This window comes from Oncorhynchus kisutch, linkage group LG17 (genome assembly GCF_002021735.2).
Source record: "Oncorhynchus kisutch isolate 150728-3 linkage group LG17, Okis_V2, whole genome shotgun sequence".
Lineage (NCBI taxonomy): Eukaryota > Metazoa > Chordata > Actinopteri > Salmoniformes > Salmonidae > Oncorhynchus > Oncorhynchus kisutch.
The window spans coordinates 11,110,344-11,137,538 of record NC_034190.2 but is presented as its reverse complement, the minus strand read 5'-3'; the positions used below and the strand labels follow the sequence as shown (position 1 = coordinate 11,137,538).

Here is a 27,195-nt window from a genome sequence, read left to right as displayed (position 1 = left end):
AAAGAGAGAGGCGAGAGAGGAGAGAGAGGGCAGAGGAAAGAGAGAGGCAAGAGAGAGAGAGAGAGGGCAGAGGAAAGAGAGGCGAGAGAGAGGGCAGAGGAAGAGAGAGGCGAGAGAGAGAGGGCAGAGGAAAGAGAGAGGCGAGGAGAGAGAGGGCAGAGGAAAGAGAGAGGCGAGAGAGAGAGGGCAGAGGAAAGAGAGAGGCGAGAGAGAGGGCAGAGGAAAGAGGAGGCGAGAGAGAGAGCAGAGGAAAGAGAGGCAAGAGAGGGCAGAGGAAAGAGAGAGGAGAGAGAGAGGGCAGAGGAAAGAGAGCGCGAGAGAGAGAGGGCAGAGGAAAGAGAGAGGCGAGAGAGAGAGAGGGCAGAGGAAAGAGAGAGGGAGAGAGAGAGAGAGGGCAGAGGAAAGAGAGGCGAGAGAGAGGGCAGAGGAGAGAGAGAGGTGAGAGAGAGAGAGGGCAGAGGAAAGAGAGAGGCGAGAGAGAGAGGGCAGAGGAAAGAGAGGCGAGAGAGGGCAGAGGAAAGAGAGAGGCGAGAGAGAGAGGCAGAGGAAAGAGAGAGGCGAGAGAGAGAGAGAGAGGGCAGAGGAAAGAGAGAGGCGAGAGAGAGAGAGGGCAGAGGAAAGAGAGGCGAGAGAGCGAGGGCAGAGGAGAAAGAGAGGCGTGGGAGAGAGAGAGGGTGGGTGGGACAGAGGAGAGAGAGAGGGGAGAGAGAGAGAGAGAGAGAGAGGGCAGAAGCAGATCTTATGGAAGGCCAGGAGGAGCAGGTAAAGGGTCCATGAGCCAGAGAGCCGACACACATTTTGCTGAGCCTCAACGACAACGCCGGCAGGCAGGCGAGCAACCCTGAGAGGGTGGGGGTAGTGAGTGATGAGGCTGGAATACAAAACAGAGACTGGGAGGAGGAGGAGGAGGTGGAGATGTGGGTTGTGGGGATTTATCTAGTGGCAGCCCACTTCTTCACCTGCCCCCCCCTACTGGATCATCACTGGATGAGGGATCTGGTCAAAAGCAGTGCACTATATATGTGATGGAGTTTAGGACTACAGGGCATTTACCAAGGGCCTCTCTCTCTCTCTCTCTCTCTCTCTCTCTCTCTCTCTCTCTCTCTCTCTCTCTCTCTCTGTCTAACTCTCTCTCTCTCTCTCTCTCTCTCTCTCTCTCTGTCTCTCTCTCTCTCTCTCTCTCTCTTGGTTAGTCCAGCCTACCTTGTTGGGGTTGGTGGCGGTGAGAATCCAGACACACTGAGCGTTGGACTCATACTGGATGGGGAAGTTGGGAGAAGTGAATGTGCCAGCAGGACCTTGAAGATTAGAGCCGCATGTTTTCACTGTAACAAAACGAAAAAGAGATGGAGAGAGAGAGAGAAAGAGAAGGAGAGAGAAATAAATAATAATGGTTATTAATTTAACATTTTGACATTTAACAACCTGGCAAACACAAAAGTTGTGGTTAATTAGAGACAGATGCTGCCAAATGCCACTGTGTGTGTGTGTGTGTGTGTGTGTGTGTGTGTGTGTGTGTGTGTGTGTGTGTGTGTGTGTGTGTGTGTGTGTGTGTGTGTGTGTGTGTGTGTGTGTGTGTGTGTGTGTGTGTTTGTGTGCGTGTGACGGCACTTTAGGTCTGCAGATTTGGCTCACATTGAGTGCTCGTATTAATGAAATATCGGCAGAACATAGAGAAAGTCAGGTTGAATGGCCCTAAGATTCCTACCGAGAATTATACTTTTAAATATTCTGCCTGCTGCTCTCTGAACCAGATTTGTTTCCTGCAGTCAAATGACCAAATTGCCCTCTAGTGGCCCCATGGGAGGAATAGTAGTAATATGAAAACATGTTGTTGTTGTTGTTACCTCAGAAAATCCAGTGTTTCTATGTCAAACAGTTTTGTTATAATTGAGTCTTCTGTATTGTACAGTATATAGTGTAATATTAGGATGCATAACTCCAAATTCCAAACATTTCAACTCTATATGTGACATGGTACAGGTGTCTTCCTTTTTAAAGCCCGTAACCATGTGTGTGAGGTGTATACTTCTGTTTCAAAGTAGATTTGATTAAGACGACCAAGAAACACTGCAGTAAAAGATTAAAGAGATTGAATGGGACCTTAAGCACTTACAAATTCTCATTTCATATTGTACCAATTGGAGTTTGTAACATAACCCCCTCCCCCCAAAAAAATCATATATCGTAATATATCATATGAAATGGACGTCATTGTTCGTGAGTGCTACTTTCGAAAACCACACCATGAACCTTAAGCTATGGTTTCAGTTGTCATGTACTAGCACGGCAAGTGGTACCGCAGCGCGAAGTCTAGGTCCAAGAGGCATCTAAACAGCTTCTACCCTGAAGCCATAAGTCTCCTGAACAGCTAATCAAATGGCTACCCAGACTATTTGCATCCCCCCCATCTTCATCACTGCTGCTACTCTCTGTTGTTATCTATGCATAGTCACTTTAATAACTCTACCTACATGTACATATTACATTGACTCTGTACCGGTACTCCCTGTATATAGCCTCCACATTGACTCTGTACCGGTACTCCCTGTATATAGCCTCCATATTGACTCTGTACCGGTACCCTCTGCATATAGCCTCCACATTGACTCTGTATCGGTACCCCCTGTATATAGCCTCCACATTGACTCTGTACCGGTACCCCCTGTATATAGCCTCCACATTGACTCTGTATCGGTACCCCCTGTATATAGCCTCCACATTGACTCTGTACCAGTACCCCCTGTATAAAGCCCCACTATTGTTATTTACCTCTGCTCCTTAATTATTTGTTATTCTTATCTCTTACTTTTTGGGGGGGATATTTTCGTAAAACTGCATTGTTGGTTTGTAAGTAAGCATTTCATTGTAAGGTCTGTTGTATTTGACGCGTGTGACAAATACAATTTGATTTGACTGGAAGCTTATTAGAGTGTAGCCATAGGATTAAAACAGGAAGTAAAAATGAGAGTGTAGCCATAGGATTAAAACAGGAAGTAAAAATGAGAGTGTAGCCATATGATTAAAACAGGAAGTAAAAATGAGAGTGTAGCCATAGGATTAAAACAGGAAGTAAAAATGAGAGTGTAGCCATAGGATTAAAACAGGAAGTAAAAATGTGAGTGTAGCCATAGGATTAAAACAGGAAGTAAAAATGAGAGTGTAGCCATAGGACTAAAACAGGAAGTAAAAACCATCTGGGTCACTCTCTGCCTTATTAACATTATGTGTTGCTTTATTTCTCTGTTTTCCAGGGGAGATGAGGAAGTGTTTGGTGGTACTACGAGCCAGTGAGCCAGGCAGCTGATAAAGCCATTCCTGGGTATTTATCATGTCAGAGTCATGGTCATGATAAGAGATGTGAACGACTGCCACTTTAGAGGTTATCTAATATCCTTGACCTGGTGAGCTACAATAAAACAAATGGCACGGTCTCTTTAATTCTCCAATTCTGACGCTAATGTTTCTAATAATCTGTATAGGAAATAATAGACATGGAGTCAATCAACTGTCTAACCAGCATCAGCTAGCGCACATGGGGAGAATACCATTAAGAAACATTGAGCAACGAGCATTCTCATTGTGAGCAACGAGCATTCTCATTGTGAGCAACGAGCATTCTCATTGTGAGCAACGAGCAATCTCATTGTGAGCAACGAGCATTCTCATTGTGAGCAACGAGCATTCTCATTGTGAGCAACGAGCATTCTCATTGTGAGCAACGAGCATTCTCATTGTGGAAATAAGATTTCCTCTTCACAATATGACTTTGCTCATTTGTATTTTCTTTTTAATAAAAGCAACACACTTCCTATTACAATCTCATTATCGGAGAGCAATAACAGATCCTCATCGAAACAGAAAGTGACAGAGAGAGAGAGAGAGAGAGAGAGAGAGAGAGATACAGACAGAGAGAATGAGAGAGCGATAGAGAGATACAGACAGAGAGAGTAAGACAGAGAGAATGAGAGCGAGAGAGAGCGAGAGAGAGACAGAGAGAGAGAGAGATCAGAGCAGAGCAGAGGTCACGATCAGATGAGCTCCTGCATTTTTCAGCATTTTCTTCAAAAAATAGTTGGATAAAGTTAGATAATTAGATTTTTTTTGTCAGGAACACATACAGGATGCTACCCTCCACAACATAACCCTCACTTCAAATCAAAACTCAAAACCTACAACCTGATTTTGGACGGAATTACGGAATTATCTGGAAGACTACCAAGGATTATTATTCTATACAGCAAACACTCTGGAAAACAACAGAAACCTGAAAACACCACCCAACCTGGAACTGAGTGAGTAATGTTTAGTCTGAAACTATATTCTATTTCCAAAAGCCAAGAAGAAAAATACACTACATTACTTTATAAGGACTGAATTCTAACATAATTCTGCCAAGCTTGATACAGCTTCAACTAGCACTGACGTGTCAAGTGAGAGGTGTCAAAGCCCATTAGCCCAACAATGGCAGGAGAGTCAAACAGTCTACTCCAACCAAATGGAGATGCCTTAGAAGCTGCCTCCTGCTGTTCAGATGTAATTCAAATACAGTACCCTGTGTATGTAAAGAATGATAAGGCAAGAAAAGATTACAAAATGAAGCTCCTTATGGAAAATCAGGAGAGACTTTTTGCGGACTATTACAAAAATGGGAACATCAGCAACCTTATCTTCCACACAAACCATCCTCTGGCATTGCACAGTGCTATATTAACACACTACCCCTCTGTTAAGAGAGGGGGTGTTAACGAGGGCTGGAAACTCAGGATACTTGACAACGAGGACTCTGAGTCAGCTAATATAAATCTCTATAAGTCCGGAACAGTAATGGTACAGGTTTCAGCTGGACTTTCACCTAATTAAAGAATTAGCCCAGCAGGAGAAGCTCTCCCTTGATAAAGATACCCCCACCCCGAGCGGGTCAGACTAGACCTCTTCGTTATATAACCCCACAGACAAGCAACCCCCAGTCAACCTCCCAGCACAGAGTACTACTCCCTCATTGAAATGAAGAATAAATTCACCCAGCTGGAGGTAAGGCAGGTGGAGCTGGAACAGCAGGTCATGACACTCCAGTCAGCACAGACCCAGACAACAGTCCAGCACAACACCCTCTTAACCAGACCCGGAGTGCTGGAGGTGGAGAGAGACAAATCTGCACTCTGGACAGTGATGAGACAACTTCAACAGGAGAAAGAGCAGGAGCAGGAGAAGAACAGAGCACTAGAGGAGAGTATCAGACTGCTGGAGGAGAGGGTGAGGGGGATGGCGTGTGACAGAGAACAACCCACTAGAGGTGGCCACCCCCACAGAGAAGCCAGCAGAATAGCCCACCTCAGCACCAGACAAAAGTCTCGACACCACAGCAGAACAGTCCACACCAGACCCTGACCATAGAGTCGACAGCGACTCTCACTGCCTCTGAGCACCCCCCCTGTCAGCCACCCTGATAGCCCTTCTGACAACCCCCCACACCCACTGAGGACAAACACGAGACACAGATTGTACTCCTTATGGACTCAAATGGGAAATATATAATATAAAATATAAAATATAAAATATAAAATATAAAATATAAAATATAAAATATATAATATAAAATATAAAATATATAATATAAAATATGAAATATATCACTTTTTCCCAAACACAGTGTTTCTAAACTCTGGTGTCCAAACACCCAGCCGCCCTAGACCTTCTGTCTGAGGACCAACTAGGGTCACCCAGCCACATGATAATACACCCAGCCGCCCTAGACCTTCTGTCTGAGGACCAACTAGGGTCACCCTGCCACATGATAATACACCCAGCTGCCCTAGCTCTTCTGTCTGAGGACCAACTACGGTCACCCAGCCACATGATAATACACCCAGCCGCCCTAGACCTTCTGTCTGAGGACCAACTAGGGTCACCTAGACACATAATAATACACCCAGCTCCCTAGACCTTCTGTCTGAGGACCAACTAGGGTTACCTAGCCAGATGATAATACACCCAGCCGCCCTAGACCTTCTGTCTGAGGACCAACTAGGGTCACCCAGCCACATGATAAAACACCCAGCCGCCCTAGACCTTCTGTCTGAGGACCAACTAGGGTCACCTAGTCACATAATAATACACCCAGCTCCCTAGACCTTCTGTCTGAGGACCAACTAGGGTCACCTAGCCACATAATAATACACACAGGCACAAACGACCTGAGAGCATAGCAGGAAAGGGTGGTCACAGCACTGAAAGGAGTGATTGAAAAAGCTTCTTCTTCTATCTCCACCCTGCTACCACGAAAAAACTTCCACCCTGCCACAATACAGCGGGTAAACGCAAGTATTTCCCATGACTGTGCCTCAAAACCAAATGTTTTCCTGGCCCACCACTCCACCCTGGACTTGAACAGCCTCTATGACCAGGTCCACCTCTACAAGGCAGCAGTGCCCACCTTTGCCCGAACTCTAAAGGATATCACTCTCAAACGTATCCCCAACACTTCACACAGGAGGAACAGATCAATAGACACCCCACCCAGACCAGCGAGACATTCTCCCAGACCTGCGGGACCACCCCCTGGACCTACACATAGAGGACCCACACCAAGAGGACTTACATCCAGACCACAGCACCCCCAGACACATCCACACCCCCACCCCAACCAATCAACACCCCCCCCACGTCAACCATGCCCATATCCCATGTAGGCCCCCTCAGATCACACCTATGCCACTCCTGCCCACCCCATGCACCCCACCCCCAAAAAGAGGGCCTCAAAATGGAAGTCACACATACGCCCAGGTAGTGAGCGGGCAAACAGGCCCAACCCCGACTCTTACACTAGCTCGAGCCAATGGCATGTACCAGATGCTCAGCAGGCTCTGCTCACACTTACTGGCCTGAGGCCAAACCACGACCAACAACATCGGACACTTTATGGAACACAAAGCCTTCACTATATCATCCTGGAATATCCAAGGCCTGAGGTCATCTGCCTTTGGCCTAAAGAGCAGGAACCCGGACTTCACCAAATAAATCGGTAATACAGACATTGTCATCCTGCAAGAAACCTGGTATAGAGGTGACGGACCCACTGGTTGCCCTCTAGGTTACAGAGAGATGGTTGTCCCATCCACCAAACTACCAGGTTTGAAACAGGGAAGGGACTCAGGGGGGATGCTAATTTGGTATAGAGCAGAGCTAACTCACTCTATTAAATTAATCAAAACAGGAACATTTTACATTTGGCTAGAAATTCAAAAGGAAATTATCTTAAAAAGAGAAAAATGTCCTCCTGTGTGCTATCTATATCCCCCCACTAGAATCCCCATACTTGAAGACAGCTTCTTCATCCTGGAGGGGGAAATCAATCATTTCCAGACCCAGGGACATGTACTAGTCTGTGGCGACCTAAATGCCAGAACCGGACCAGAACCTGACACCCTCAACACACAGGGGGACAAACACCTGCCTGCAGGTGACAGCATTCCCTCCCCCATATGCCCCCCTAGGCACAACTATGACAATATAACCAACAAAAACGGGTCACAACTCCTGCAGCTCTGTCGCACGCTGGGTATGTACATAGTCAATGGTAGGCTTCGAGGGGACTCCTATGGTAGGTACACCTATAGCTCATCTCTTGGCAGTAGTACTGTAGACTACTTTATCATTGACCTCAACCCAGAGTCTCTCAGAGCGTTCACAGTCAGCCCACTGCCACCCCTATCAGACCACAGCAAAATCACAGTCCACTTGAACAGAGCAATACTCAATCAAAGCCAAAGGAACTGAGTAACATTAATAAATGCTATAGATGGAAGGAATGCAGTTTGGAAACCGCCCAAAAAACAATTAGGCAACAACAAATTCAATCCCTTTTAGAGAATTTCCTGGGTAAAATGTTCCACTGTAATAGTGAAGGTGTAAACTCGGCAGTAGAAAATCTTAACAGTATATTTGACCTCTCAGCTTCCCTATCAAATCTAAAAATCTCAAATAGAAAACCGAAGAAAATGAATAAAAATGACAAATGGTTTGATGAAGAAAGCAAAAATCTAAGAAAGAAATTGAGAAACCTGTCCAACCAAAAACATAGAGACCCGGAAAACCTGAGTCTACGCCTTCACTATGGTGAATCACTAAAACAATACAGAAATACACTACGGAAAAACAAGGAACAGCACGTCAGCAATCAGCTCAATGTTATTGAAGAATCCATAGACTCTAACCACTTCTGGGAAAATTGGAAAACACTAAACAAACAACAACACGAATAATTATCTATCCAAAATGGAGATGTATGGGTAAACCACTTCTCCAATCTTTTTGGCTCTATAACAAAGAATAAAGAGCAAAAACATATACATGATCAAATACAAATCTTAGAATCAACTATTAAAGACTACCAGAACCCACTGGATACTCCAATCACCTTGAATGAGCTACAGGACAAAATAAAACCCTCCAACCCAAAAAGGCCTGTGGTGTTGATGGTATCCTTAATGAAATGATCAAATATACAGACAACAAATTCCAATTGGCTATACTAAAACTCTTTAACATCCTCGTTAGCTCTGGCATCTTCCCCAATATTTGGAATCAAGGACTGATCACCCCAATCCACAAAAGTGGAGACGAATTTGACCCCAATAACTACCGTGGAATATGCGTCAACAGTAACCTTGGGAAAATCCTCTGCATTATCATTAACAGCAGACTCGTACATTTCCTCAATGAAAACAATATACTGAGCAAATGTCAAATTGTCTTTTTACCAAATTACCTTACAACAGACCATGTATTCACCCTGCACACCCTAATTGACAACCAAACAAACCAAAACAAAGGCAAAGTCTTCTCATGCTTTGTTGATTTCAAAATAGACTGACTGAATTTGGCATGAGGGTCTGCTATACAAATTGATGGAAAGTGGTGTTGGGGGAAAAACATACGACATTATAAAATCCAAGTACACAAACAACAATTATGCCGTTAAAATTGGCAAAAAACACACACATTTCTTCACACAGGGCCGTGGGGTGAGACAGGGATGCAGCTTAAGCCCCACCCTCTTCAACATATATCTCACCGAACTGGCGCGGGCACTAGAAAAGTCTGCAGCACCCGGCCTCACCCTACTAGAATCTGAAGTTAAATGTCTACTGTTTGCTGATGATCTGGTGCTTCTGTCACCAGCCAAGGAGGGCCTACAGCAGCACCTAGATCTTCTGCACAGATTCTGCCAGACCTGGGCCCTGACAGTAAATCTCAGTAAGACCAAAATAATGGTGTTCCAAAAAAGGTCCAGACGCCTATTTTCCACCATAATTAAAAAATCCTACAATGTGATTTTCTGGATTTTCTTTCTCTCATTTTGTCTGTCATAGTTGAAGTGTACCTATGATGAAAATTACAGGCCTCTCTCATCTTTTTAAGTGGGAGAACTTGCACAATTGGTGGCTGACTAAATACTTTTTTGCCCCAATGTATATCCCACCCTCAGAATCCCCATATTACTTAGAGAAGATCTTCCCCACCCTTGAGGAAGAGACGTGACATTTCTAGGCCCAGGGAAATGTGCTCATCTGTGGGAACACAAATGCGCACACAGGAACACTACCTGATCTAACGAGCACATGAGGGGCAGCTTTATTAGAGTTCATTCTGTTTCTAACTGTCTTCATCTCCTCCATAGAAACAACAGTGACAGCACCATCAACAAAAACGGAAGGGATCTGTTGCAGCTCTGTAGAAGCCTGGGTCTGTACTTTGTCAATGGTAGGTTACGGGGGGACTCTTTGGGGAGATTCACCTACTGCTCACCTCTTGGCCACAGTACAGTAGACTATATGATCACAGACATTGACCCCTTCTCTCTCAGCTCATTCACTGTTAAGCCACTAACACCTCTGTCTGATCACAGCCAAATTACGTTGTTCCTCAAAAGAACAGACATGGAAACAACCAGACATTCACAGCCCAGTAAGCTGTACAACATCAGACATTCATACAGATGGGCCCAAAATAGCACAGAAGAATACCAGAAAGCAACCTGTAACCAAAATATCCAAACACTCTTAGATAACTTTCTGGATACCACATTCACTCACAGTAACGAAGGCATCATTCTAGCAGTACAAAACATACACTATATATTCAGGCAAACAGCAGAGGAAGCACAATTGAAATTGATAAAAAACAAAATAAAAAAGATCACAGATGACAACTGGTTTGATGCAGATTGTAAAATAAGGAAAAAACTTAGAACACCTCCAACCAAAAGCACAGAGACCCAAATAATGGTGAATTACGCCTTCATTACTGTGAGACTTTAAAACTCTATAAACGTACACTCAGAACCAAAGAAGCACAGTACAACAGCAAGCAGCTAACACTAATTGAGGAATCCATAAACACAAACAACTTCTGGCAAAATTGGAAGAAACTAAAAAAATCTGAAAAATAGGAATTAGCGATACAAAATGGTGACCAATGGACAACTCATTTTAAAACACTCTACAACACTGTTCAAATCGACACAAACGCAGAACATCGCCAAATTCATGAGAAGTTGAATGGATTAGAAAAAGCTATAAAGGACAATTAAAATCCATTGGACTCAATTCCTGACCAGGAGCTCTATAAGAAACTTCAGGCTCTGACATTTAAAAAAGCATGCAGACCTGATGGCATCCTAAATGAGATGCTCAAACTCACTAGTGCAAAATCTCAATTGGCTATATTAAAACTGTTTAATTTGATCCTGATTGTAGGTTATTTCCTACAAATTTGACCCTAACAATTACAGAGGCATTTGTGTGAACAGTAACCTGGGGAAGGTTTTCTGTAGTATTATAAATGTAAGAGTTCTAAACTTCCTTAATAAGCACAATGTCTTGAGTAAAAGCCAAATTGGATTTATACCAAAACATCGCAGAGCTGATTATATTTACACCCTACACACACATAGATAAACATGTCCACCAAAATAATACCAACAAATACGCTTGCTTTATCGACTTCCAAAAAGCATCTGATTCTATTTGGCACACAGAACTGTTCTACAAAGTTATTGAAAGTGGTGTAGGGGGTAAAACACATTACATAATTAAATCATACTGGCAATACCTGCTGCATTAAAATTGGCAAAAAAATAACAGAATTCTTTAACCAGGGGCGGGGCCTTCGTCAGGGTTGCAATCTGAGCCCTGCACTCTTCAATATTTACATCAACGAATTGGCCACTATTCTAGAAAAATCCTCAGCCACTGGTGTTAGTCTCCACAATTCAGAAGTTAAATGCCTACTCTTCGCAGATGACCTATGCCTGCTGTCACCCACAGCACATGGCCTACAGCAGAGCCTGGATCTGCTAGAGCAGTACTGCCAGACCTGGGCCCTGGCAGTAAATCCCCACAGCACATGGCCTACAGCAGAGCCTGGAACTGCTAGAGCAGTACTGCCAGACCTGGGCCCTGGCAGTAAACCCCAAAAATAATACTAAAATAATGATTTTCCAGAGAAGATCCAGATCTCAGGGAATTAGACCAAATTTCTCAATTGGTACAAAATATATAGAGTACTGCACACACTACAATTACTTAGGTTTAAAAATAAGCTCAACACCTTAATGAGGCAGTGAATGAACTGAGAGAGAAAGCACACAGGGCATTCTACACCAGGAAAAAGCTAATTCAAATTGAAATACATATTAAAATGTGGCTAAAACTAATTGAATATGTCATTGAACCAATTGCACTTTATGGTAGCGAGGTGTGGGGTCCACTTGCAAAAAGATTTCATCAAATCGGACAAACACCCAATTGAAATCCTGCATGCAGAGTTCTGTAAGATTATCCTACATGTCCAGAGGAAAACTACAAACATTGCATGCAGGGCAGAATTAGGCCAATATCCACTAATAATAAAAACTCAAAAAAGAGCAATTAAGTTTTGGAAACATCTAAAATACAGTGACCCCCTCTCCTATCTTCACCAAGCCCTGCAATGCCAAGAGCTGAACAAAGAAAAAGTCCCCTCATCCAGCTGGTCCTGGGGCTGAGTTCACAAACCTGTTCTACTAACGCACTGAAGCCTCAGGACTAGAATATCCAATCAATCAGGATAAACCAAATTACAACACAGTCAAATCAAAACTATATTTCTTATTGGGAAACACAAGCACAAACACAAAGCAAAATTGTGGTGCTATCTGGCCCTACACTGTGGCTAAATATTTGACCATGGTTACTGATCAAAACCTTAGAATAACCTTGACAAAGCACAGGCTCAGTGAGCACAGCCTTGCCATTGAGAAGGGTAGACACAGGAAAACCTGGCTCCCTGTAGAGGAAACGCTGTGCAACCACTGCACAACAGCAGAACCTGAGACGGAGCTGCATTTCCTGACAAAATGTAAAATATATAAAACAATTAGAGAGTGTAATTTCCCCAAATTTTAAACCCTTATTCAAGGTTTCAAAGACCTCTCTGATGAGAGTAGGCTACCCGTCCTGTTGGGGGAGGACGCAGAGAGCTGTGGGTTGGCAGCACACTACATTACTGCCTGCCATAAGATGAGGGACAGTGTCTGACAGACCAATCAACCTGCACATGTCCTCTACTGTATGCTTATTGTTATTGTTCAATGTATGGTTATTTAGACCCTTGGTTATTGTTGTTACTATTGTCCCGTTGACAATTTTGATTCTCATTTTTTATATTGTAAATATCCAAAATAATCTTTGGCAATATGTACATTGTTACGTCATGCCAATAAAGCAAATTGAATTTAATTGAATTGAGTTGAATTGAGAGAGAGAGAGAGATACAGACAGAGAGAATGAGAGAGAGATAGAGAGAGATAAAGACTGAGAGAATGTGAGATATAAAGATAGACAGAGATAATGAGAGAGAGAGATAGACAAAACAGAGCGCCAATGAAGGGTTAAATAGAAATGTGTGATTAACACTGCGTACCCTTGGGCTGTCCTGAATATATAGATCTAGGCAATTTTCTGCATGATTTCAAGTGGCATCTTCCGTAATTAGTTTGTGCAGCCTTTAGCCGCAGGAACAAACAGGCTCGCAGGTGATACCCAGTCAGTGATATAGTGGCCATCTAAAGGTCAGGGTACCACGGTGAGAAAGAAAGTGCCGGAAAACTTTGTAGAGGAAGGGAGAGGAGGAGAGGTGGGTGTAGGTGTGACAGGGGATCTGGGGATTGTGACATAAACAGTGGGGACAGACGTACACAATGGGTTCAGTGAGGGAGGAGAGAATCAGGGGCATTATTCTGTGATAGTATTGTGCTGTAGAAGGCTATATGTGTGTGTCTCTTTCTCTATGTACACTACCGTTCCAAAGTTTGGGATCACTTAGAAATTTCCTACGCCTATGTAGATATTCCATAAAGAATCTGCCGTTTCCAGATACAATAGTCATTTACAACATGAACAATGTCTAAACTGTATTTCTGATCATTTTGATGTTATTTTAATGTACAATTTTTTTTGCTTTTCTTTCAAAAACAAGGATATTTCTAAGTGACCCCAAACTTTTGAACGGTAGTGTACATATGCCAGTTTGTGTGTATTTGTGTGTGTGTGTGTGTGTGTGTGTGTATGGACTGCATGATGTGTGTAAGTATATGTTTGTTTGTGTGACAGACAGAAAGAGAAGGAAAGAGAGAGAGAAAGAGCGAGAGAACGAGAGAAAGAGATAAAGAGATAGAGCGAGAGACAGAGAAAGAGAGATCAAAAGCAAGAGAACGAGAGAGAGAATTGAATTGAGAGAGAGAGAAAGAGCGAGAGATAAAGAGAGAGAGTATGTGTGTGTACAGTATGCTTGTGTGTGTCTCTGTTTCAGCGAGTGTCTGTTTGTGTGTCTGTGTATGTCTCCACCGCGGGGAGTCTTGTTCTCAGTGCTCCTGGCACCCAGTGGTGAAGGCAGCTGGCCTGATAGTAGACAGAGACCTCACACAGTGTCTGGTAACTTGGTGCTTACACACCCGATTACACACTCACACACCCCCCACGTCCAAGCCTGTATGTCTCACTCTAGCACAGTGTCTAAGTAGCATAGTAATAAGGTCATGAACCCTTTACTGCCCTCGCTCCCTGTGTATTTTGTTTCTCTATTTCTCTCTCCTTCTCTCTCTCTCTCTCTCTCTCTCTTTCTCTCTTTTTCTCTCTTTCTCTCTCCTTCTCTCTCTCCTTCTCTCTCTCTCTCTCTCTCTCTCTCTCTCCATCTCTCTCTCTCTCTTTCTCTCTTTCTCTCTCTTTCTCTCTCCTTCTCTCTCTCCTTCTCTCTCTCCTTCTCTCTCTCTCTCTCTCTCTCTCTCTCTCTCCATCTCTCTCTTTCTCTCTCTCTCTCTCTTTCTCTTTCTCCCTCGCTCTCTCACTGCTACTGTAGTGAACACAATAAGAGCAGTATCACAAAAGCGATGAGTGAAGAGTGGTATTAAAAATTCCTCAAAGTCAGTCTCCCTAGCTAGTCCCTCCTGTCTCCATCTGTCAATGTGCTTTAGGGTGTCTTGGTCTGTTTCCACATTTACACCGTGACAACCACATATGGACATAGAGAAGCAAGATGGCGACGACAGACATGGCAGCTCTGCTTCTAGCTCCTAAGCAACATTTTGTTGTTGTTGTTGTTGTGTTATTTCTTACTTTATTAGCCTAGAAAGTTATTTGCGTTATTACATTAAACCGGAAAGAACTTTTGGATATCAGGGAAATGGTAACTCACCAGCATTACGACCAGGAATACAACTTTCCAGAATTCGATCCTTTGTTCGAACCCTCCAGGGCGATTGAACTTATCTCAGAGGTATTTGGAGTGGACTTCTAGTCCGACTCAGGAGGCGTGCACACCATCCCCCACTTCCGAGTATATTACTCACTCATGTTTAGTCTCCGGACAATAAAGTAGATGAGCTCAGGGCGAGGATCTCCTTCCAGAGAGACATCAGGGGCTGTAACATCCTCTGTTTCACTGAATCATGGCTCTTTCCGGATATACTGTCCCCTCCAAACAGCCAGCTGGGTTCTCAATACAGTGCGTAGACAGGAATAAAGAACTCTCCGGAAAGAAGAAAGGCGAGGGTGTATGTTTCATGATTAACTACTCATGGTGTGATTGTGATAACATACAGAAACTCAGGTAATTTTGTTCATTCGAACTAAAATACCTCACAATCAAATGCTGACAGTATTATCTCCCAAGATAATTATTTCTGGTTATATAGTCACAGCCATGTATATTCGCCCTCAAGCCGATACCACGACGGCCCTCAAGGAACTACACTGGACTTTGTGCAAACTGGAAACCAAATATCCTGAGGCCACATTTATTGTAGCTGGGGATTTTAACAAAGCAAATTTGAGGAAAACGCTAAACAAGTTCTATCAACACATTGACTGGAGTACTAGCGCCGCTAAAACACTTGACCACCACTACTCCAATTTCCAGGATGCCAACAAGGCCCCCAGCCCTCCCCTCGGCAAATCAGATCATGACTCCATTTTGCTCATCCCTTCCTATAGGCAGAAACTCAAACAGGAAGTACCCGTGCCAAGGTCTATTCAACGCTGGTCTGACGAATTGGAATACATGGTTCAAGATTGTTTTGATCATGCGGACTGGGATATGTTCCGGGTAGCCTCTGAGAATGACATTGACGTATACACTGAAACAGTGATTGAGTTCATCAGGATGTGTATAGCGGTTGTGGTTCCCAATGTGACTATTAAAACCTACCCAAATCAGAAACTGTGGATAGATGACAGCATTCGCACAAAACTGAAATCTCGAACCACCACATTTAACCATGTCAAGGTGACTGTGAATATGGTAAAATACAAACAGTGTAGTTGTTTCCTTCGCAAGGTAATCAAAACAGGCAAAACGTCAGTACAGAGACAAAGTGGAGTCGCAATTCATTGGCTCAGACACGAGACGTATGTGGCAGGGTATACAGGTCTTGCTCCAAACACCTTCTTCGACAGCTTTGAGGGTAACACAGTGCCACCGAATGGCCGGCTCCCAAGGCATGTGGGTTCTCGTTTTCCGTAGCAGACGTGAGTAAGACATTTAACCGTGTTAACCCTAGCAAGGTTGCCGGCCCAGATGGCATCCCTAGCCGCGTCCTCAGAGCATGCGCAGACCAGCTGGCTGGAGTGTTTACAGACATATTCATTCTCTCCTTATCCCAGTCTGTTGTTCCCACTTGCTTCAAGATGTCCACCATTGTTCCTGTACCCAAGAAGGCAAAGGTCACTGAACTAAATTACTATCGCCCCGTATCACTCACTTCTTTCATCATGAAGTGCTTTGAGAGGCTAGTTGAGAATCATATTACCTACACCTTACCTGACAACCTAGACCCACTCCAATTTGCTTACTGCCCCAATAGATCCACAGACGATGCAATCACCATAGCATTGCACACTGCCCTATCCCATCTGGACAAGAATGTTGTTCATTGACTATATCTATACCTTCAACACCATAGTATTCTCCAAGCTCATCATTAAGCTCTGGGCCCTGGGTCTGAACCCTGCCCTGTACAACTGGGTCCTGGACCTCCTGACGGGCCGCCCCCAGGTGATGAATGTATGAAACAATGCCTCCAATTCGCTGATCCTCAACACAGGGGCTTCACAAGGGTGTGTGTTCAGCTAACTCCTGTACTCCCTGTTCACCCATGACTGCATGGTCATGCAAACCTCCAACTCAGTCATCAAGTTTGCAGACGACACAACAGTTGTAGGCCTGATTACCAACGAGAAAGCCTACATGGAGGCTATGTGAGGGCCCTGGTGGAGTGGTGCCAGGAAAACAACCTCTCACTCAACGTCAACAAAACAAAACAAAGTAGATGATTGTGGACATTAGGAAACAGCAGATGGAGCACCCCCCTATCCACAACAACCGGACCGCAGTGGAGAAGGTAAAAAGCTTCAAGTACCTCAGCGTACACATCACCAATGAACTGAAATGGTCCACCCACACAGACAGTGTGGTGAAGAAGGCACAACAGCCTCTCTTCAACCTCAGGAGGCTGAGGCACACTACCTGCCCCCCAGGACACCTACAGCACCATAGGGGTCACAGGAAGGCCAAAAAGATAATTAGGGACATCAACCATCCCAGCCAAGGCTGGTGAGGTCAGTACAGGTGCATCAAAGCTGGGACCAAGAGACGGAAAAACAGCTTATCTCTCAAGGCCATCAGACTGTTAAATAGCCATCACTAGCCGGCTACCACCCGGTTACTCAACCCTGCACCTTAGAGGCTGGTGCCCTATATACATAGACATTATTCACTATTCACTATTCATTATTCACTTTAATAATGTTTACATATGGCTTTACTCATCTCATATGTATATACTGTAGTCCATTCTAATGTATTTTAATCTATGCCACTCCAACATTGCTCGTCCTAATATTTATATATTTCTTAACCCAATTATTTTACTTTAGATTTGTGTGTATTGTTGCGAATTGTTCCTAGCACTGTTGGAGCTAGGAACACAAGCATTTCGCTACACCCGCAATAGCATCTGCTAAATATGTGTATGTGACCAATAGCATCTGTATGTGAATAATATGATTTGATTTGAAATGGGATTTGTGACCGTTGAGTTTTGGGGCGGCCAGTGTCATCATGGGCTCAGAGAAACAGAATCTGTATTCTATCTAGGTGACGTATATCTAGGCATGCCTGTGTTCCGCATTCTGACAGCTCAATTACTGCTTACTAAATGAAGGGCCTTGGCTTTGCCAGCTCTGCTGGGTGCACAGCGTACCCTATAGCAAGCATGCTGAGCAGCCAAATAGAAATGATCTATACAATTAATGGATTAAGGGACACGACGGTGAGCAAACAATTCATTACTCGGCCAATGACATTCTGTCACTTTCTATCCACTACCTTCACAAATAACAGAAGGGGACGGTGTAGGGCTACATTGTCTGGTTCATCTCTTACTGAGGGATATTGGTCATCCTATGTGTCGGGAGAGGAAAAATGAAGCCTCTAAAATCAGACTTTGGATGTCTTTAAGATGCTGGGTTGTTACTATTTTTTTGTTTTGCCAAGCTAATGAATAGTTCAGAAATCCTCTTTGTGTTATGAACTTTTCACGAATTCAGTTCTCTCAGAGAGGGATGGCAGCCAAGCCAGGGAGATAAGCCGCCACTTCAAGACATCAAGATATTTAGCTTAGTTGTCGATAAAACTCCCTGAAGGTTTCACTGTTGATAAAACGGCCTGTACTTTCAATGTTGGTAAAACGCCCTCCACGTGTCACTGTTGATAAAACGCCCTGAATGTTTCACTGTTGATAAAACGCCCTCCACGTTTCACTGTTGATAAAACGCCCTCCACGTTTCACTGTTGATAAAACGCCCTCCACGTTTCACTGTTGATAAAACGCCCTCCACGTTTCACTGTTGATAAAACGCCCTCCACGTTTCACTGTTGATAAAACGCCCTCCACGTTTCACTGTTGATAAAACGCCCTCCACGTTTCACTGTTGATAAAACGCCCTCCACGTTTCACTGTTGATAAAACGCCCTCCACGTTTCACTGTTGATAAAACGCCCTCCACGTTTCACTGTTGATAAAACGCCCTCCACGTTTCACTGTTGATAAAACGCCTCCACGTTTCACTGTTGATAAAACGCCCTGAATGTTTCACTGTTGATAAAACTCCCTGAAGGTTTCACTGTTGATAAAACTCCCTGAACATTTCACTGTTGATAAAACGCCCTCCACGTGTCACTGTTGATAAAACGCCCTCCACGTTTCACTGTTGATAAAACGTCCTGAATGTTTCACTGTTGATAAAACGCCCTCCACGTTTCACTGTTGATAAAACGCCCTGAACGTTTCACTGTTGATAAAACGCCCTCCACGTTTCACTGTTGATAAAACGCCCTGAATGTTTCACTGTTGATAAAACGGCCTCCACGTTTCACTGTTGATAAAACGCCCTGAATGTTTCACTGTCGATAAAACGCCCTGAATGTTTCACTGTTGATAAAACGCCCTCAATGTTTCACTTTTGATAAAACGGCCTCCACGTTTCACTGTTGATAAAACGCCCTGAATGTTTCACTGTTGATAAAACGCCCAGAATGTTTCACTGTTGATAAAACGCCCTCCACGTTTCACTGTTGATAAAACGCCCTGAATGTTTCACTGTTGATAAAACGCCCTCCACGTTTCACTGTTGATAAAACGCCCTCCACGTTTCACTGTTGATAAAACGCCCTGAATGTTTCACTGTTGATCAAACGCCCTCCACGTTTCACTGTTGATAAAACGCCCTGAATGTTTCACTGTTGATAAAACGCCCTCCATGTTTCACTGTTGATAAAACGCCCTCCACGTTTCACTGTTGATAAAACGCCCTGAATGTTTGAATGTTTCACTGTTGATAATCACACCTGGGCTGCAGTCACCTATCCGGACCCGTTTTACTGCCTTCGCGGAGCCCCACCGGGCCTTCACAACTGGACTGCCGACGTTATCTACCCGAAGGAGTTATTCGCCCTCCACGTTTCACTGTTGATAAAACGCCCTGAATGTTTCACTGTTGATAAAACGCCCTGAATGTTTCACTGTTGATAAAACGCCCTCCACGTTTCACTGTTGATAAAACGCCCTCCACGTTTCACTGTTGATAAAACGCCCTGAATGTTTCACTGTTGATAAAACGCCCTGAATGTTTCACTGTTGATCAAACGCCCTCCACGTTTCACTGTTGATAAAACGCCCTGAATGTTTCACTGTTGATAAAACGCCCTCCACGTTTCACTGTTGATAAAACGCCCTGAATGTTTCACTGTTGATAAAACGCCCTCCACGTTTCACTGTTGATAAAATGCCCTGAACGTTTCACTGTTGATAAAACGCCCTGAATGTTTCACTGTTGATAAAACACCCTGAATGTTTCACTGTTGATAAAACGCCCTCAACGTTTCACTGTTGATAAAACAGACCTCCACGTTTCACTGTTGATAAAACGCCCTGAATGTTTCACTGTTGATAAAACGCCCTCCACGTTTCACTGTTGATAAAACGCCCTCCACGTTTCACTGTTGATAAAACGCCCTGAATGTTTCACTGTTGATAAAACACCCTGAATGTTTCACTGTTGATAAAACGCCCTGAATGTTTCACTGTTGATAAAACGCCCTGAATGTTTCACTGTTGATAAAACGCCCTGAATGTTTCACTGTTGATAAAACGCCCTCCACGTTTCACTGTTGATAAAACGCCCTGAACGTTTCACTCATTTCACTTGTTTTCTGTCCTATTGTTGGTGTTTTATGTCCAGCGACATTCAGGCTGACCTTCTCCTGGGGGAAAATGAGCCAATTCAGCAGGAGGAATAAAGATTAGCTGGTCTGACTGGCGACTTGGAGGAACGGGAGGAACAAACAAAACTATCGCCACTGAGAATGATCAATGACATCATTAACCCTGAGCCAAGGTACTCTGCCTTTTTCCCTTCCTGTTTCAGCCCCTAATGTTTCCGCACACACACACACACACACACACACACACACACACACACACACACACACACACACACACACACACACACACACACACACACACACACACACACACACACACACACACACACACACACACACCTACACCTACACACACAAACAGGAGTAATCTCATCTCACACACCTACACACAGGGACAGAGAGAAAAAGAGAGAGACACTCACACACCTACACACACGGACAGAGAGAAAAAGAGAGAGAGAGACACTCACACACACACAGGGAAAGTGGCTGCAGAATATTGCCTGCCTATTTCAAGGTGTAATTTGCAATACTGTCCACAGAAAACCTCGTAATACATCATTTACAGGCAGAAGCAGTGCTCTACACAGGATAGTTTTTTTTTTTTAAATTAACTAGGCAAGTCAGTTAAGAACAAATTCATATTTACAAATGACGGTCTACCTCAGCGGATGCTGGGCCAATTATGCGCCGCCCTATGGGACTCCCAATCACGGCCGGTTGTAATGCAGCCTGGCATCAAACCAGGGTCTGTAGTGATGCCTCTAGCACTCGGGTGCCCCAGTTAGGAAGCCCCGTTTTATTGACATATATTTATACATGAATCACATCAATGATCCACCGCGTACAGATGTTTTAGTAGCTCAGGATTATAATTATATGATATTATTAGTTAATATATATTTTTTAGTTTTAAAGAAATTATTTTAAAGAAATAGCTGGATGTCCTGACACGTTCTAACTCATACTTTAACTTTACAATCATTTGAAGTATTACACTACATTAAAAGTATATTATGTACTGTATTGTTGAATTTGAAGTCTCTCTAATCAACAGTCTGTCTTTGGATGCATCCCAAATGGTAGCCTATTTCCTATATACACTACGTGACCACCAGTATGTGGACACCTGCTCGTGTCATTCCAAAATCATGAGTATTAATACGGAGTTGGTCCCCCCCCTTTGCTGCTATAACAGCCTCCACTCTTCTGGGAAGGCTTTCCACTGGATGTTGGAACATTGCTGCGGAGATTTGCTCCCATTCAGCCACAAGACCATTAGTGAGGTCAGGCACTGATTTTGGGGAAATTAGGCCTGGCTCGCTGTCGGCAATTCATGGCGAAGGTGTTCGATGGGGTTGAGGTCAGGGCTATGTACAGGCCAGTCAAGTTCTTCCACACCGATCTCGACAAGACATTTCTGTATGGACCTTGCTTTGTGCATGGGGGCATTGTCATGCTGAAACATGAAAGGGCCTTCCCCAAACTGTTGCCACAAAGTTGGAAGCACAGAATTGTCTAGAATGTCATGTTAAGATTTCCCTTCACTGGAACTAAGGGGCCTAGCCTGAACCATGAAAAACAGCCCCAGACCATTATTCCTCCTCCACCAAATTTACATTTGGAACTACAGTAAGCTTTGGGGCAGGTAGCGTTCTCCTGGCATCCGCCAAACCCAGATTCATCTGTCGGACTGTCAGATGGTGAAGCGTGATTCAACATTCCAGAGAACTTGTTTCCACTGAGTCCTTTGGCGGCGAGATTTACACCACTTCAGCCGACACTTGGCATTGCACATTTTGATCTTAGGCTTGTGTGCTGCTGCTCGGCCATGAAAACCGATTTCATGAAGCTCTCGACTAACAGTTCTTATGCTGACGTTGCTTCCAGAGGCAGTTTGGAACTCAGTAATGAGTGTTGCAACTGAGGACAGACGATTTGTACTCACTGTGCACTTCAGCACTCGGCGGTGCTATGTTGAAAGTCACTGAGCTCTACAGTAAGGCCATTCAACTGCCAATGTTTGTCTATGGCTGTGTGCATGGCGGTGTGCTCAATTTTATACACCTGTCAGCAACAGGTGTTGCTGAAATAGCCGTATCCATTAATTTCAAGGGGTGTCCAGATACACTTGTATATATAGTGCATTAATTTTCATTAGACATTAGACTAGATTTTCCTGGTCAAAAGTAGTGCACTAAATAGGGAATATATTATCCTTCTAATTAAGTCCAACTGGCAGTGGTTACAGCAGTGTTATACGTTGTGATATCATAAACTGCCTGTGTATATTTAGTCACATCAACACTCGTCCCCACCTCTTCCATGCTTCAAAGACACTGCTAATCAGAGTAAAGTAGTGAAAAAAGTCTGAAGAATGAATCAGCATATGGGCCTAACCATCTGTCTGTTTCTTGTCATGTGGCCATATGGCTCTAGTGTTTTACTAATGTAAATGTACTGAGATATGGTGGCAGATAAGTCATTTGTGGAACACAAGGACATTGTAGAGACAAAAAACAAGATTCACCAAGAGTGCCTGTGATTCACTTGTTTTGGTATACAGTAGTGAGCTGTTACGCTTTGGGTTGACGGGAGGTTTATCAAAGTTTGCACTTGCCAAATTGGTCACACTTCATTGGCCAACAGAGAGGCTGTCAAATCGAGTGTTCAAACTGAAAATGATTCAATGACTGCAGCGTTTTAGCATAACCTCTCCATCGAAATCTGTCACTGATTAATCATCAGCTCAAATTGAATCAAGGTAGAACACTGTAAAAGTCAGAGGACAGGATTACTCCACAAAGTATCATCATACTGTAGCTGCATCAAGGGAATACCTTCAGAATTCAGGATAATTCATTTCCATACATTTTGACCCTTCACCTACTGTACGAAACTGAACAAAGCACTAATTGCATCCCCCTCTGAGGGAACACAACAGCAGCGCTAAGTATGAAACATTTTAGACTGCCATATTAGAAAAACAAGATTAATCAAATCCAACTAAAGAGTGTGAAATGGTTTGAAGAATCCAGGTGGGTTTTAAAGTGAAAAGTCCAGGCACTCAGGTGGGTTTTAAAGTGAAACGTCCAGGCACTCAGGTGGGTTTTATAGTGAAACGTCCAGGCATTCAGGTGGGTTTTAAAGTGAAACGTCCAGGCACTCAGGTGGGTTTTAAAGTGAAACGTGTTGGTATTTTTGATATGCTCTATGCCCAGCAAATAAGCCTTATAAATATATAGTTGAAGTCGGATGTTTACATACACTAATAGTAATTAAAACTCAGGCTAATTGACATAATTTGAGTCAATTGGAGGTGTACCTGTGGATGTATTTCAAGGCCTACCTTCAAACTCAGTGCCTCTTTGCTTGACACCATTGGAAAATCAAAAGAAATCAGCCAAGACCTCAGAAAATAAATTGTAGACCTCCACAAGTCTGGTTCATCCTTGGGAGCAATTTATAAATGCCTGAAAGCACCACGTTTATCAGTACGAACAATACACAAGTATAAACACCATGGGACCACGCAGCCGTCATACCGCTCAGGAAGGAGACACGCTCTGTCTCCTAGAGATGATCATACTTTGATGCGAAATCCCAGAACAACAGCAAAGGACCTTGTGAAGATCCTGGAGGAAACAGGTACAAAAGTATCTATATCCACAGTAAAACAAGTCCTATATCGACATAACCTGAAAGTCCACTCAGCAAGGAAGAAGCCACTGCTCCAAAACCGCCATAAAAAAGCCAGACTATGATTTGTAACTGCACATGGGGACAAATGGAGAAATGTCCTCTGGTCTGATGAAACAAAAATAGGACTGTTTGACCATAATGACCATTTTTATGTTTGGAGGAAAAAGAGGGAGGCTTGCATGCCGAAGAACACCATCCCAACCGTGAAGCACGGGGGTGGCAGCCTCATGTTGTGGGGGTGCTTTGCTGCAGGAGGGACTGGTGCACTTCACAAAATAGATGGCATCATGAGGAAAGGAAAATTAAGTGGATATATTGAAGCAACATCTCAAGACATCAGTCAGGAAGTTAAAGCTTGGTCGCAAGTGGGTCTTCCAAATGGACAATGACGCCAAGCATACTTCCATTTGGCTAAGGTGTATGTAAATGTCTAACTTCAACTGTTTCCATGACAGAACAAACTGATCTGCCACCAGGTACTACTTAGGCAAACAGCAAGCTTAGCTTTAATTAACATCTTTAAAGATCACAACAGGACCTTTCCTAAATATCAAATGTATCTATGTGAATAGTGTATAAGAAGTATTTTTAACAGTAAATGTCTTTCTTATTTTTGATTTCATGTAATATTGTATTTGTGTTGTGTTGTCTACAACTGTTCTGTACTGTATTTGATGTTTTGTGTGAACCCCAGAAAGAGTCACTGCTGCATGAGAAAGACTTAATGGGGATACTAAGAGAAAAGCAGAAACAGGGGTCTTATTAGACAGACTCCAGAGACATGGGTCTTATTAGACACACACCAGAGACAGGGGTCTTATTAGACAGTCCAGAGACAGGGGTCTTATTAGACAGTCCAGAGACAGGGTCTTATTAGACAGTCCAGAGACAAGGGTCTTATTAGACACGCACCAGAGACAGGGGTCTTATTGGACACACACCAGAGACACGGGTATCCTATGGGCATTGATCAGGCCAGTCAGTGTACAGGTTTGCATCACAGCCAGACAAGTAACACGAAAAACAATCAAGAGGTCAATGCTTAATTAATGATGGGGGAGGAGGGAAGGGAGAGAGAGAGAGAGAGAGAGAGAGAGAGAGAGAGGCTAAAGACTGTCTGGTCTCCCAGTATGATGCAGAAAAGACAATAAAGACCTGTTGGATAGCACACAACCTGAGCATGGGGCAATTGGAAGGCAGAAGGAAGGGTATGGAAGATGCTGGAAGTTTACGGATCCACAAAGGTGGGTCGTCCTAACCAGTCCAGAGACCTCACGCTGGTAGTCTGGGATTGGTTGATCAATGTGTGTGTGTGTCACAAAAAAAGGACCAGGCACATAGGTGGCACAGGTACCCCAAATAACCTGTCTGCCTGTCACACCGATCCTCCCCTGTGGTAACACTGACTGATCAAACCTCAGCGTATCTCTGATACATTGCTATATTAATATGAACATTAGACTAAATACAGAATTCTCTTTCAAATCAATCTCACAGCCAAACCAAGACCCCAAAATGTCTGTCAGTTGAAAATGACAAAGTATCCTGACATTTCATTTCCATGAGTGCTCCATATCTATATTCTCCATACATTTTGGGACCCAGGAGCCAAGGGTTGCTTCCCCAAAATGGCACCATATTCCCTACATAGTGCACTACTTTTGACCAGGGCCCTATGAGCTCTAGTCAAAAGTAGCGCATTAAATAAGGAATAGGGTGCCATTTGGGAGGCAGACATGCAGGAAGTTGCCAGGGACGCTAACTAACCTTTGCAGACGGGGCGGTGGTCACTCCAGGCAGCGAACACCTCAGCCACCCTCTGACAGGTGATGGTCTTGGAGCCCTGCAGCACATGGTCCTCATCACAGAGGAACTGGACGGTAGCCCCTATGCTGTTGTTGAGAGAGACGGAACATACACACGCACACACACACACACACACACACACACACACACACACACACACACGCACACGCACACGCACACGCACACACACACAGGAGTGTTACCACATGAAAGAAAAACAAACTATTTCAGTTTATATTTGACTTTAGACAGTAATAGAAAATACCTTCCCACTAGGCTCATGTGATGTTTGACTATAGTGCTTTTTAACACAACAAAGCCAAAGTACTGTATTTCTGTAATAACAGTGTGTTATTGAACTGGAAATACCTCATACGTCAATACATCTGCAAACAATCTCATCTTTGGTTTTCCGACACTTGTAAAAAAAAAAGCCTGTTTTGAGAGACCTTCGATTTGTTTGAAGCTCAAACTCATGGCTCGGGTAAGATCATTCAAAATCCTTCAGATGAAATGCTTTCAGAAACTACTCACCTTGTTCAGATTAACACAAACAAATTGCAATTCACACTGAAAGAGATTGTGTGATGTTATAGAGAAATAAGCCATAAATGAGAGGGTAAAAAGTAAGCGTGGAGCAGCGGTCTAAGGCACTGCATCACAGTGTAAGAGGCGACACTACAGACCCTGGTTTGATTCCAGGCTGTATCACAACCGGCCAGGATTGGGAGTCAGAGTAGGAGTGCTGATCTGGGAGCAGGTTCCTCAGGTTCATTCATTAGATTCTATAAGGCTACACTGATCCTAGATTAGATCAGCACTCCTACTGGGAGATGCTTTATGACTACAGGCCCTGAGCTCAATACTGGCCTTATACGTTTTTCACCCATTGAGATGCTGCTGTCAATAATCCACAGTGAAGTGGTGTGTGTGACATTGAATGAACACTTGAAGATGAGAGGCGAGGGAGAGAAGTGATTCACGTTCAGTTTGAGCGATATTAGAGGCTAGTGTCATAATCAGGTTGAACTGTATTCCTGGGCTGTGTCACACTCATGACACTGCCTTCATACTGATACCTGACTACTGTCCATCTACAATCCATGTCCAGGGACCTTCAACTGTCAATAACAGGTGATGGGGATCTCGGAGAATATAGGATGCAGATTTTTTCTTTTCTTGTGAAGGACCAATCATCTTTGCTTTACCTATCTGCCTTGTCTAGGAATAGAAATAACTCAGAACTAACACACTATTTGTTTTCCTTTTTGTTGTTCTTTGTAGTTGTGGTGAGGTATAAACAACAGCACCATGTACCATATGTACAGGTAACTGCCAAGGCAAGGAAAAGACTTGAGTTAATGA

At 43.7% G+C, this 27,195-nt stretch overlaps 1 protein-coding gene across 1 annotated transcript in view; it reads right to left on the bottom strand.

Moving 5' to 3' along the window:
• The window catches only part of LOC116354513 (CUB and sushi domain-containing protein 3-like), a 492,885-nt gene that overhangs the window by 379,780 nt on the left and 85,910 nt on the right, over window positions 1-27,195 (bottom strand). Inside the window, 2 exon segments of the mRNA XM_031795095.1 lie at window positions 1,204-1,325; window positions 25,792-25,916. Coding sequence (XP_031650955.1) covers window positions 1,204-1,325; window positions 25,792-25,916 — 247 coding nt within the window.